General features: G+C 40.6%; 1 protein-coding gene across 2 annotated transcripts; it reads left to right on the top strand.

Annotated features, from left to right (window-relative positions):
* Positions 1–7,420: 7,420 nt before the first annotated feature.
* On the top strand, positions 7,421–9,070 carry LOC120595530 (endogenous retrovirus group K member 19 Gag polyprotein). 2 transcript variants are annotated; one of them, XM_039853676.1, is made up of 2 exons: positions 7,421–7,472; positions 7,770–9,070. In XM_039853676.1, the coding sequence occupies exon 2, from the start codon at positions 7,974–7,976 to the stop codon at positions 8,964–8,966; it is 993 nt and encodes a 330-aa protein (XP_039709610.1). In that variant the 5' UTR covers positions 7,421–7,472; positions 7,770–7,973; the 3' UTR covers positions 8,967–9,070. The 2 variants fall into 2 exon arrangements, with proteins under 2 accessions (XP_039709610.1, XP_039709609.1); XM_039853675.1 differs by having other exon boundaries at positions 7,442–7,513.
* Positions 9,071–14,235: the final 5,165 nt, after the last annotated feature.

The raw sequence follows: 14,235 nt of genomic DNA, 5'->3' as shown, positions 1-14,235 counted from the left end.
ATTATATTAAAATTATCAAAAATCAACGACAAAGACAAAATTCTCAGGGCAGCCAGGAAGAAGAAAACAGTAACTTATAAAGAAAAACTCATTAGATTATCCTCAGACTTCTCAGCACAGACCTTACAAGTCAGAAAGGAGTGAAATCAAATATTCAAACTATTAAGTGAAAGGAACTACCAGCCTAGAATAATGTATCCAGCTAAGCTCTCTTTTAGATATGAAGAAGAAATTAAGATCTTTCCAGACATACAAAAATTGAGGGAATTCTCGACTACAAGGCCTGCACTACAGGAAATACTGAAAGGTGTCAGCTCGCCTAAAACAAAATGACAAAAAAAAAAAAAACCCACAGAAAACAACATAATTAGGAGCAAGGTGACTATCAGGCAAATAGAAGCAGAGGAGTGCAACCCTAACTAAGAACAGGGCATTATAAGCTTATATAATAAGAAGAGAATTGCTATAGCAAGATAGTAATGAACATTCAGTACATATAGGGACAAATTGAAACAATAATGACTGAAAAAGGGAGGATTCAATAATCTAAATTTGCAAAGGGTAATGGAGATAAGGCATGCGCAGAAGAAAATGTATGACTATCCTTTACACATATAACTATCCTTTACATATTCGTAATGGTAACCACATGCCAAAGATTCAGAACTGTTGTATATAACATAAAACAAGAACCAGAGGGAAAACCCACACAAGCCAACCAAAATAAAGAAAACTGAAACACAAGGACAAGGAAGCAATAGAAACACCAAGCTACCAGAAAGCAAAAGATAAAATGGCTATTAAGAAGATGTCATATTTCAATAATCACCCTAAATGTAAATGGACTGAACTCACCAATAAAAAGGCACAGAGTTGCAGATTGGATCAAAAAACAAAACCCAACCATATGCTGCCTCCAGCAGACACATTTCAGCTCCAAAGACAAATATAGACTCAAAGTGAAAGGATGGAAAATGATACTCCAAGAAAATGGCATTCAGAGAAAAGTGGGAGTAGCAGTACTAATATCAGATGAGATAGACTTTAAAATAAAAAAAAATAGAGAAAGATACTGAGTGACACTTCATAATGATAAAAGGAATCAGGCACCAAGAAGACATAACATTTATTTATATCTATGTTCCCAAGCTGAAATATGTAAAGCAATTACTAACAGAACTAAAGGGAGGAACAGACCAAAACACCTAAATACTCCACTATCAGATATGGACAGATCATCCAAACAGAAAATCAATAAGGAAATAACATCCTTAAATGATACATTAGACCAACTGGACATAATTGACATTTACAGAGTCTTCCATCCCCCAAACAGCTGCTTATATATTTTTCTCTAGTGCGCATGGAACATTCTTAAGGAGTGACCACATAGTGGGACACAGAGATAGCCTCAACAAATATAAGAGGGCTGAGAACATACCAACCATATTCTCTGATCATAATGCTTCGAAACTAGAGATCAACTGCAAAAAGAAATCAGGAAGAACCACAGATACAAGGAGATTAAACAACATGCTACTGAAGAATAACTGGGTAACAGAAGAAATAAAAAGAGAGACCAAGAGATTCATAGAAACAAATGATAATGATAGTACAACATATCAGAACTTTTGGGATACAGCAAAAGTGGTCATAAGAGGAAAGTTCATATCATTACAGGCCTACCTCCAAAATCAAGAATGAGCCCGAATAAACAACCTAATGCTTCATCGTAAAAAACTAGAAAAGAAAGAATAAATGAAGCCTAAAGTCAACAGAAAGAAAGAAATCATCAAAATTAGAGCAGAAATAAATGAAATTGAAAACAAAAAATGATAGAAAAAATAAACGCAACAAAGAGCTGGTTCTTTGAGAAGGTTAATAAAATTGACAAACCCCTGGCTAGACTCACCAAAGAAAAAAAAGAAAGGACTCAAATAAACAAAATCAGGGATGAAAGAGGGAAATTATGACTGACATCGCAGAAATACAAAGGATCATACAAAAATACTATGAAAAAGTATATAACACCAAATTTAATAACCTAGAAGAAACGAACCAGTACTTAGAAAAATACAATCTTCCTGGACTGAATCAAGAAGAACTGGAAAATCTAGATACACCAATAGCACCGAAGCAATCATCAAAAACCTATCAAAAAGTAAAAATCCAGGACCAGATGGCTTCACCAGTGAATTCTATCAAACATTCAAAGATTTAATACCTATTCTCCTCAAACTCTTCCAAAAAATCAAAGAGGAGGCGATACTTCCCAACTCATTTTATGAGGCCAAACCCTGGTAAAAATAATACAAAAAAAGAAAACTACAGACCAATATCTCTCATAAACACAGATGCAAAAATCCTAAACAAGATACTAGGGAACCAAATACAGTAACATATTTAAAAGATTATACACCATGATCAAGTGGGCTTCATCCCAAAGGCACAGGGATGGTTCGACATACACAAATCGATTAATGTGATACACCACAGAAACAAATTAAAAAATAAGAATCACATGATCATATCAATAGATGTAGAAAAAGCCTTCGACAAGATACAGCATCCATTTATGATCAAAACACTTAACAAAATCGGTATAGAAGGAAAGTACCTTAACATAACAAAGGCCATATATGACAAGCCCTCAGCCAACATTATACTTAATGGTGAAAACCTAAAAACCTTCCAAGATCAGGAACAAGGCAAGGCTGTCCACTATCCCCACTGTTATTCAATAAAACATCGGAGGTCCCAGCAAGTGCAATCAGACAAGAGAAAGATATAATAGTCATCCAAATAGGAAACAAAGAAGTCGATCTGTCACTATTTGCGGCTGACATGATTCTCTATATAGAAAATCCTAAAGACTACACAAGAACACTACTAGAAACAATAAGCAAATATGGTAAAGTTTCTGGATAAAAAAAATCAATGTTCAAAAACCCATAGCGTTCCTATACTCTAATAATGAAGTGTCAGAAAAAGAAGTGGAAAAAATAATTCCTTTTGCAATTGCAACAAAAAATAAATAAATACCTAGGAATAAATTTAATGAAACATGTGAAGGACCTATATAATAAAAACTATAAGACCTTATTAAAAGAAATCAAAGAAGATATAAAGAAATGGAAAGATAGTCTGTGTTGTTGGACTGGAAGAATCAACATAGTTAAAATGACCATATTACCTAACGCACTGTATAGATTTAATGCAATCCCCAATAAATCCCCCTTCGGCATCTTTTTTAAAGAAATAGAACAAGAAAAATCATCAGATTTGTATAGAAGCACAAAAGACCCTGAATTGCCAAAGCCACCTTCAGAAAAAAGAACGAGGCTGGAGGCATCACTCTGCCCGACTTCAAATTATACTACAAAGCCATAGTAATCAAAATAGCATGGTACTGGCAGAAAAACAGACACACAGACCAATGGCACAGAATCAAGAGTCCAGAAGTAAATCTATATTTATGTGGGCAAATAATTTTCGACAAAGAAGCCAAAAACATACAGCGGAGAAAGGAAAGCCTCTTCAATAAGTGGTGCTGGGAAAACTGGAAAGCCACTTGCAAAAGAATGAAACTAGACTGTTGTCTATCACCACATGCCAACATTAACTCAAAATGGATTAAGGACCTGAATATAAGACCTGAAACAGTAAAATGCATAGAAGAAAACATAGGAACTAAACTCAAGGACCTTGGGCTTAAAGAGGATTTTATGAATTTGACCTCAAAAGCAAGGGAAGTAAAAGCTAAAATAAATGAATGGGACTACACCAAACTAAAAAGCTTCTGATCAGCAAAAGAATCATCAACATGATAAAGAGACAACCATCCAGATGGGAAAATATATTTGCAAGCAACGCCTCTGATAAGGGCCTAATATCCAAAACATGCAAAGAACTCATACAACTCAATAACAACAACAACAAAAAACAAATGATCTAATCAAAAAATGGGCAGAGGACCTGAACAGAAAACCCATAACTGAAAAGATATTTGCACACCGATTCATAGCAGCATTATTCACAGTGGCCAGGACATGGAAGCAATCAAAATGTCCTGCGATAGATGATTGGCTAAAGAAGCCGTGGTACATATATACAATGGAATATTACTCAGCCATAAGAAGAGATGAAATACTGCCATTTATGACAACATAGATGGACCTCAAGATAATCATGCTAAGTGAAATAGCCAGACAGAAAAAGTTGAAAATCACATGATATCACTTATATGTGTGATATAAACCTAAAAGCAACAAATGAACAGGACAAACAAAGAGACTCATGGACATGGACTATAGACTAGTGGTTACCAGAGAGTAGTGGGTGGAGGGAAGGGGTAGATAGACAGGGTAAGGGGGGTCAAATATGTGGTGACAGAAAGAAATCTAACTATGGGAGGTGAACACGCAGTGTAAATATATATGCCTTACTGTTAAAGTGTATAGCTGAATCTTACCGGATTTCATTAACCAATGTCACCATAAAAAATTAATTAAAAAAATACTAATGTTGAAAAATAAAAAAAATAAAAAAATGGAAATGAAAGTACTAAATTCTTCTTCCAACAGCTTTTGCCTCTCTATGTCATCTCATTACTCAGCCTGCTTTATAAATTAAGACTCAGGCACAAATAACAAAGGGAGTCATTAATTGGAAGTGAACTTATTTTCTCAGATATCAGGCTTAAGGTAAAATGTCTTCGAAGAATCTGTACAGAGAGATGATGATAGCTGGGAGCTTTCATGCCATACCAGACATTAAATCTAAGAACTGGGACCAGAAAAGATAACTTTGTGTGATGCCATGTGCTTTAGCTCACTCTAAAAACCTATTCTGCATAAATTTCTAAAATACCCAAAGTTCAAAGGAAAACAGTAGAGCATTACAAAGATACATTCCAAGAAAGGGAATTAGAATTTATATTAGAATTTATATCCAGCCCTTATTATCCAATTGTTCATTTCTTTGGGGCTATAAAATTTAAAAGGGAAGAAAAACCAAGTAACATTTTAAAGAGGAAATTGGGATGATAATGAAGACATTTAAAATCTCCCACTCTCCTAGTTTCAACCAGCGGCTCAGTTGAGATTTATTGAATACTTACTGTAAAAGGCATAGAATTAAACTCATTTGGAGGAAAAAGCAAAGCGAGCCCAGCAAGGCTTAGATCAGCTGCCAGGAATTTATTCTAAACAGTACTGAATAAAAGGCCATGTGAGTTCATCTTACCACTGTGTCTCTGGCACCTCCAACTAGTAACTAGACCAATTTAGGTGCTCAGAAAATGTTTGTTCAATGAGTACATAAAAACGCAAATCCATGTCAAATGTGTTGCCCATTTTGCAAAGAAGGTATGCTTAACCTAACAATGCAGACAGGTGTTGCCTCTTTTTCTAATAGTCAACAAGCCACACTTTTCTTTTGCAGTGCTGAGCACCTGCAATGTTCCAGGCACTGTTAGGTACAGGGATAAAACAGCAAGGGAATGGGAGAAATCCATCTCTCATCTCACCAACTTGTCCTTAGAGAGACGATAAAAAAGTAAGCAGGTAATTGCAGGGCAAGAGGATAAATGCTAGCACAGGAGAAGCACAGAGTACCGGGAGAGCAAACAGTAAGGTTACCATGCCGGGTTTATTTGGGACAACACTGTAACCTCCGATCTTTCTCTGGAGCCAGTCGTGGGGAGGAGACTAGTTATGGCCACATCCTGCAGCATTATGTGGGCCAAGAAAGGCTGCCTGAAGGGGCCTGACGCCACGTGTGATGTGTGCCCAGTCTCCTTTAATTTATAAAGGAGGCTGAGTGATGACATGGAGAGGTGAATGACATTGGAGGAAAAATGTATTACTTGCAGTTCCCAAGAGGAGAGGGCATGCCATGCCATGCAGAGCCACACCGGGAAGCACCAGGTTTGGTCAGGATGCAGAGGCAGAAGCAGGGAGAGCACATAGGTCACAGCCTTTACTGTGTTTTCTGCAGGGAAGGCAAGCTTAGAATTGGATAGTTTGAATAATTCCAGCAGGCTCTGGGGCAGAGGTGCTGTCTGTAATTACAGGATCTGGCCATGGGGCGATTTAGGGCAGGGAACTGACTTGGTGTGTGAGAGTGAGATAGGGAAGTGGTTCAGAGCGTGGGTTCTGGATCACAGGGAAGATAAAAACAACTTTGGCTGTTAGTTTGGTCCTATGATTAATTGATGCCAATTAGACAAATACAGAATCTAAAACTCTTTGCGCACAGTGTGGACATGATGGCTGAAACAGTCAGCCTGGACCACGAGGTGATCCATGCTAGGATGGAAGTGGAGGAAGAAAGGAGCCTGGATCCCCCAATGACTGCAAAGCTGCCAAAGTGCCCTGGACTATCTAGCTCCACGTTAATTTAATACAAGAGAGAAACTGAATTTCCATCCTGCTGAGATCTCTGTTATGAGTAGCCAAAAATTATCCTAACAGATGCAGCCATCTGACTTAAATAGTGTAAATTAAAGAAGACTTTCCTAAGGAGGTGACATGAGAGGTGCGACCTTGGCAGATAAATCAAAGACGTGGAGAAGAGTCCCGGTTGTGGGGACCAACAGGAGTGAAGAAGGGCCGAGGATGAGAAGTGTGCCTTATGCAGCACTGAAGGAAGCATGTGTGGTTGGAGCCTACAGGGCAGCTGCCTGGGAGGAGTCAGGTAGGATGGGAGGAGGAAGAGTGTTGATGAGCCATGAAGCTAGGGGACAGCAGGAGCTGAGTCATAAAGACCTTGTGTGCCCTTGTGTGGTTTGGCTTTAATAACCCTAGGAGGCCATCAAAGGGTTTCCAGCCCGGGTGTGACCAAACCAAATTTGCCTGATCTTTCTGGCTGTTCTGTGGAGAATGGATCAGAGGGGAAAAACTAGAGGAATGCAGGGAGATCGGGAGGAGGGTGCTCAGGTGCCCAACTCCCCCTGGTTTGCCCAATTAGGACTTTCCTAATTTTAGCACTGGAAGTTCTGCATTCCAGAAACTTCTCCTTCCACATCCCCAGCCTCACCCTGAGTCCTGGGCAAACAGGGACAGTTGATCATCCTGAGGCTGCTGCAGGTCCAGGTGAGAGCTACAAAGATGCAGAGAAGGCTCCAGGTTGCTTCACAGAGAGACAAACGCCACTTGTCTGCTATTGCTCAGACAGACCTCCCTCATTCAGAAACCATACCAGGGAACTCTTAGTGAGTGAAAGACTGGGTAGGTCAGAACTGCAGGGCCACCGAATTCCAGGAGAGGAACAAATCATGATGGCTAAGGTCTAAGACATTCCTTTTTTCAAAAAATAACATTTTCTTTTGGATGCAAACAATCTTATTATGAGTCTCTATTATTCTTGTTAAAATCATCCTCGTTTGATGGTTAATATCATGTGGGGAGTCACTTATGGACATGTGAAAACGTATAACAAGGAACAAGGATATTTGTGTACTTGGCAACAATGTAAGAAGTTGAGATTGTAAAGCGCTGGGAAAAACCGGGAGGTAACTGTTCACATAGCAATCACTGCACATTCCTTGCTACAGTTTAGCAGAGAGTTCTGAGTTGTGAGAATCTCATTGTTCTACTAGATAAGTAATCTGGCTAACCTTGGTTCTTGACTACTGTCTTTCTTATTGAAATGTTATAAATAGTGTGTTCTAAATAAACTCGGGGACACAGACACAGCTTGATTCTGTGATCCCTCCTGCAATTCTGTCTGTCTTCTTTCTTTTCCTCAGTCCATGCTCCCCCTTTCAGGTACCCTCAATTACTTCGTCGGCTGGCTCCGACAAGTGGCGCCCGAACAGGGACCTGAACACGGGGGATAACAGCTAGGACGTGCCGCAGAGTAAGGCGTGCGCACGCGGAATCTGGGGACCTAAGAGTCCTGTAGGCGGCCAACCGTAAGTACGCAGGAGTATTGTAATATAGAAACTGAAACAGAAACTTAAAGAAGTAAAAATGGTCCAAGGAAATAGCCGGCTGCTTTTTGTACATATGCTTAAAAATATGCTTAGAGTAAGAGGGGCCAAAATGGGCCAGCAACAATTAACTAAGTTTTTGCAATTTGTAGAAGAAGTATGTCCCTGGTTTCCGGAAGAAGGGACTATAGATTTAGAAACCTGGAAAAGGGTAGGACAAAAGTTACAAGACTATTATGATGCCCATGGGCCAAGTAAAGTGCCAGTGGATACTTTTGGATTATGGACATTGATAAGGGATTGCTTAGATCCCAGGCATGAGAGAACTCAATGGCAGGAACAAGGCAAGGATGCTTTTACTGGCCCTGAGGCTCCACCTAATCCTGATATTGCACCCACTGCTCCACCGCCTCCTTTTACTTCCCTCTTTTTTGATGAGAATGAGGAATCTTTAGATCCAGGAGATACTGCTCAGTTAGAGGATGAGACAGCTAAATATCATGAGGAAGAAGAGGTTGAACAATTAAAACAGAAATTGGCTAATTTGTCTTTGCAGATGCAAAAGCTGGCCATGGGGCCTCAGCCCTTAAAAGTGCCAATTTTTAAAGTTCCTCAGGATCCACCGAGGTCAGGGGGAAGGCTGACTCCAACTATAATTGCAGGCTTAGATCCCCCTCCTGTGAGTTTTGCCCCTGTTGGACCAACTGGCACACCCCTTTGGATTAATCAGAAACCAATGCCTCAAACAGGGTTACAACAAGGGCTGCAGCAGGCTGCTTCACGGCTTTTAGGGAACCTAGAAGCCAGTTCTCTGCTGGTAAAACAGCTGGCTTATGAAAATGCAAATTCTGCCTATCAAACAACAATCGGACCCTTTAGAAAGAAAGGAGACTTAAGTGATTATGTTAGGTTGTGTTCTGACATAGGGCTGTCATATATGAAGGGACTTGCTGTGACTGCTGCCCAGCTGGGAAAGTCCATGCAGGAAATGTTATCTGACTGGTCGAACAAACATGGCAAAAAGATGCCGTGATGCCCTCAACCCGGTTTCTCCACAAATTCTTTCTCATGCTCAAAAAACTGAATTTCTGATGCTCAAAACTAATCAACATGGCCCCGACCCGGTATTAATATGGGGACAAGGGCATGTTTGTGTTTTTCCACAGGATGCAGAAAATGCCAGGTGGTTGCCGGAGAGGTTGGTTCGTTTCGCCGCTCCACCAGACACCCGGTGGGATGACCCTAACCTTGATCTTGCTGAGCCTGGCGATGACAGCTGAAGGTGCAGTTTACTGGACATACTTTCCTAACCCACCTCTCTTACATCCGACCATATAGCAAGGACCAAATGTCATTGTGAAAGTGAACAACACATCGCTGCTGGACATGCCATCTATGAGGAGGGTGATTGGACTAATTGTTGCAGGAATACTTGCTATTGTATCTCTTATAGCTACTGCTGCCACCGCTGCGGTGGCTCTCTCACAAACTGTACAAACTGCTCATTATGTCAATGATTTGTCTAGAAATGTTACTTTAGCATTGCGAACACAGAAAAACATAGACAGAAAATTAGAACAAAAGTTAGATGCTCTGTATAAGACAGTGGAATACCTGGGTGATGAAATCCAGGGTCTAAAAATTAGATCTCAACTAGAATGTCATGTAAAGTATCATTGGATCTGTGTCACATCTAGAAGATATGAGACCAGTCATGACTGGGATCGAGTAAAATATCATTTAAAAGGCATATGGCACAATGTTAATGTATCCTTAGATTTAATTAACCTGCATAAAGAAATACAAGGACTTAAAAATGCTAAACCTCTACAATTTGACGCTGATAAATTGTCCACTGAATTTTTGGATCACCTTAAGGGCCTTGTCCCCTCATGGTCTTCCTTCTATCAGCTAGCTGCTTCTATTTTGACTATAGGAGCCTGTGTAATTGTTGTTTTGTGCCTGCTTCCTCCTCTACTGAAATACTTCATTAGTGCTATGTTAAAACTTCAGGCCAACCTACATCATGTAAGACTTCGAAATACGGCTTAAAAGATAGACATCTCCCTCCTGCGGGGGCTGGTAGTCAAAGACGGGTAAGACTCCCTCAGAGACTGGACAACCTAAGACAGGGCGTGCATGACGGAATGCACGTACCGATGACGGGTAAGTTCCAGATCTGGTGAGGGGATCACCTAAGACAGGCACAGTCACCTTGCGCCAGAACCAGGAGGGTTCGGGCATTTAAACAATAAAAAAGGGGGAGATGTGGGGAGTCACTTATGGACATGTGAAAACGTATAACAAGGAACAAGGATATTTGTGTACTTGGCAACAATGTAAGAAGTTGAGATTGTAAAGCGCTGGGAAAAACCGGGAGGTAACTGTTCACATAGCAATCACTGCACATTCCTTGCTACAGTTTAGCAGAGAGTTCTGAGTTGTGAGAATCTCATTGTTCTACTAGATAAGTAATCTGGCTAACCTTGGTTCTTGACTACTGTCTTTCTTATTGAAATGTTATAAATAGTGTGTTCTAAATAAACTCGGGGACACAGACACAGCTTGATTCTGTGATCCCTCCTGCAATTCTGTCTGTCTTCTTTCTTTTCCTCAGTCCATGCTCCCCCTTTCAGGTACCCTCAATTACTTCGTCGGCTGGCTCCGACAATATCATTCGACCTGTTCATAGCCAGGACTGAAAGTTGAATGAATCACAAGAGGATTCTGACTTCTTGTTCTAATACCACAATAACAGTTCACCTTCCAAATAAGATAGATGTGAACAACAGTTTAGTTGTTACCAGAGGAAAAGGGGGGTAAAAGGGGTAGAGAAGGGCAAAGAGGGTCAAGTATATGGTGACGGAAGAAGATTTGACTTTGGGTGGTGAACACACACTGCAATATACAGATGATGTCTTATAGACTTGTACTTGAAAACTATGCAATTTTATTAACCAATGTCCCTTCAATAACTTTAATTTAAAAAAAGGTAGATGTAGAGACATAAGCTTACAAACGCTTAAGAATTCAGTCTCACTTCAGCTGTTATTTGTCTAGCTCTCATTTCGTATTTTACAATCCATCCCTGGAGTTGTCTGGATACTCTGAGGAAAGCTGTAACAAGATGAGCATTTTTAACTATTAGTTTTATTAAAAGTTTTTTTTATTTTCCCTGGGATCCAAAAGAAAAGTAATTGTAATAATTATCTGAGAATTGGAGCCCAGGGGGAAAAGTGGCATAAGGTCACAGAATTTAGGAGGTTTTGCTGTGCAACAAAATATTTTATGACAATAACAATAACTTACTGTCAAGTAACTAGTACATTACCCATAGTGTAGGAGAAGTGTATGAAATAAGATTTGACTAAGACTTCAAGATAAACTGTTTTGGAATCATGTTGCTAGAAATGGGGTAGTTAATGGAAGGGGCAGGTGATTTAATAGCTGAATGATATTTGGGAACTTTATTTCAATCATCACTCGGTTGGCTAAACAAACGCTAAAAATGTGTTTTGGAGAGAATTCAATACAAAAAGTGTTAATTCAGTTTTAATTATCTCAGCAACAGCTAATCAAAAGATCTCTTCCAAGTGTTAACATTTTGGAATCCCAGAGTTAAATCCATGATTCGCCAAGTATTTGTCTAAAACCTACTATGCTCCATTAGCAGGACTTACTAAACTTAAATTTTTTTTTTGGTCAAAGAAGAGGGAAAGTGCAGGCTTGTATGGGGCGGGGGTGTGTGGGAGGTATTTATAGGCTGGGCCTGGAAGAGGCATGCATCACTTTTACCTATATGTCATGGCCAAGACACAGGTGCATGGCCTCACTTAACTGCAAAAAAACTTGAGAAATATGGTCTACACATGTGTATAGAGTGAAGGGAAGAGGATTTGGTGAATTCTTACTCAATTTACATCCAGTAGAGCATGTGGCATATGCTAAATACTCAATAACTCTTTGTTGAATGTTTGTCTGGTCTAAGGTTCAGATTCCTCAATATAAAGTTGGGCTAATATTGTTGCCACTTTGAATTCTGGTCAAGATGACATCTGCTCCACGACCACCACTAAACTACAGAACAACCCTCATTGAGAACCATCTGAAGTCTAGTTGAAGTTCTATAACTAAGGACATACAGAAGAAACCACGTGGAGACTGGTATGTGGGGTGAAGATGTGGAACAAGCTGGTCCCACACGCATGTGTGGTGGTTTAGAAAAGTTGCAGAAGTCCTCTCTAGGAGAGAGGAGTCTCAACCCCACACCGGACTCCCCAGTCCAGGTTTCCAGTGGCGGGAAGAGAAGTCTCCACAGCCTCTGGCTCTGAATACCAGCAGAGACTGTGGCTGAGTGAGATCACAGGCAGCTGAAGTTGTAGACATTCCTCTTAAAGTGTCCACACACAGACTTACTCGCTGATGAACTCACTCTGAGCTCAAGCACTGGGGCAGCAGCTTGAAAGGCTCCCAGGACATACAGGGAGGAATTGAATTGTCTGGCTTCAGGGCAAGGATGGACTGGGCAGCTTTCTTCCAAAGAGAAGTGCTGATAGAATCCATTGTTCCTTTGCTGAGTCTTCTCCCCAACCCAGTGTGCAGACACGGATCACTGCCATATCTGAGTCTCCATCAACCTGGCTAATACCATTAGCCCTACTCCAGTGATTCCCTGAGACTTCTCCCAACCCAACTTGCAGGCCCACCCAAGCCACTTCCAGTGGCTTTTCCATACAAACTGTCTGTCCTGGCTCATGCTGCAGACTTCCCTAAAATCTCTCAAAGGTTCACAAACCCAAAACAAGAAGCATCTGGTCTTGGTGTGCCCTGTATCTCTAGCTGAGAAGCCCCCAAGGCTGGCACTAGCAGCAGGCAGCCTTGGTTCACAGCTGGGCCTTTCGAAGCATTTCCAAGCCCTGCACAAGTGGCAACCTCTGCACCATCACTTCGTAGCTTATACCAAGTGGCCCCGGGCAGGGCAGAGATAGTGGCTGACGTTGGCCTGAACCAGAGCCCCTCTCAAGAGTCCCCAGAACCAACACACCCAGTGACCAGCTTCAAACCACACCAGACACCACCTAACCACCTCCACAGGAAAAAAAAAAAAACCAAGGGCACACAGGTACCAGAACTCTGCTAAAGTGAATCTTACTCTGTAGGGTCAACCCCTGAACAATAGCTCCTCCATTATAGTCACAGCCAGTCCTCACAACCAATGAGCCTGAGAGTTAATCTCACTTACTGATGTGCCAAGGGCAGCCAAGGCTCAATTACAACAGAGGGGCACACACAACCCATACAAGGGACATACTCGGAGCACCCAGCTCAGGTGACCAGGGAGACTGTGCCACTGAGCCTCACAGGACGCCTACAACATGAGGCCACTGTTCTAAGACAGGGAGACAAAGCAGCTCCACCTACTACATAGAAAGAAACACAGGGAAGGAACCAAAATGAAGAAACAGAGAAACATTTCCCAAATGAAAGAACAGAACAAAGATTTAGAAAAAAGAACTAAACAAATGGAGACAAGTGATCTGCCAGATGCAGAGTTTAAAACTCTGGTTATAAAGATGCTCAATGATCTCAGCGAGCATCTTTAGATAGAAAACATAAAAATGAAAATAGAAAACCTAAAAAAACAGTCAGAAATAAGGAATGCAATGACTGAAATGAAGAATACATGGAAGGGAATTGACAGTAGATTAGGTAAAGCAGAAGATCAAATCAGCAATTTAGAAGATAAGGTAGCAGAAAACACACACTCAGAATAGCAACCAAAAAAAAAAATCCAAAAAAATGAGGCTAGGTTAAGGACCCTCTGGGACAACATCAAGCATAACAGCATTTACATCATAGGGATATCAGCAGAAGAAGAGAGCGTTAGGAATTGAACACCTATTTGAAGAAATAATGATGAAGAATTTCCTTAACCTGGTGGAGGAAATAGACATACAAACACAGGAAACACAGAGAGTCCTAAACAAGGTGAACCTAAAGAGGCCCACACCAAGACATATCATAATTAAAAGCTTACCAAAGCTTAAAGACAAAGAGAGAATGTTGAAAACAGCGAGAGAAAAGCAGCTCGCTGTCTACAAAGGAGCTCCTGAAAGACTGTCAGCTGATTTCTCACCAGAAACTTTGCAGGACAGAAAGGATTGGCACAAAATATTCAAAGTGATGAAAAGCAAGGACATACAACAAAGATTACTCTACCCTGTGAAGCTGTCATTTAGAATCAAAGGACAGATAAAGAGCTTCCCAGACAAGAAAAAGGTAAAGGGGTTCATCACCACCAA

This window comes from Pteropus medius, unplaced genomic scaffold (genome assembly GCF_902729225.1).
Source record: "Pteropus medius unplaced genomic scaffold, Ma_sr-lr_union100, whole genome shotgun sequence".
Classification (NCBI taxonomy): Eukaryota; Metazoa; Chordata; class Mammalia; order Chiroptera; family Pteropodidae; genus Pteropus; species Pteropus medius.
The sequence above is the reverse complement of the archived record's forward strand: the minus strand, read 5'-3'. Positions and strand labels throughout refer to the sequence as shown.

Coding starts and splice junctions, on each gene's coding strand:
- LOC120595530 (XM_039853676.1), top strand. CDS start 7,974: ATGGTCCAAGGAAATAGCCGGCTGCTTTTTGTACATATGCTTAAAAAT.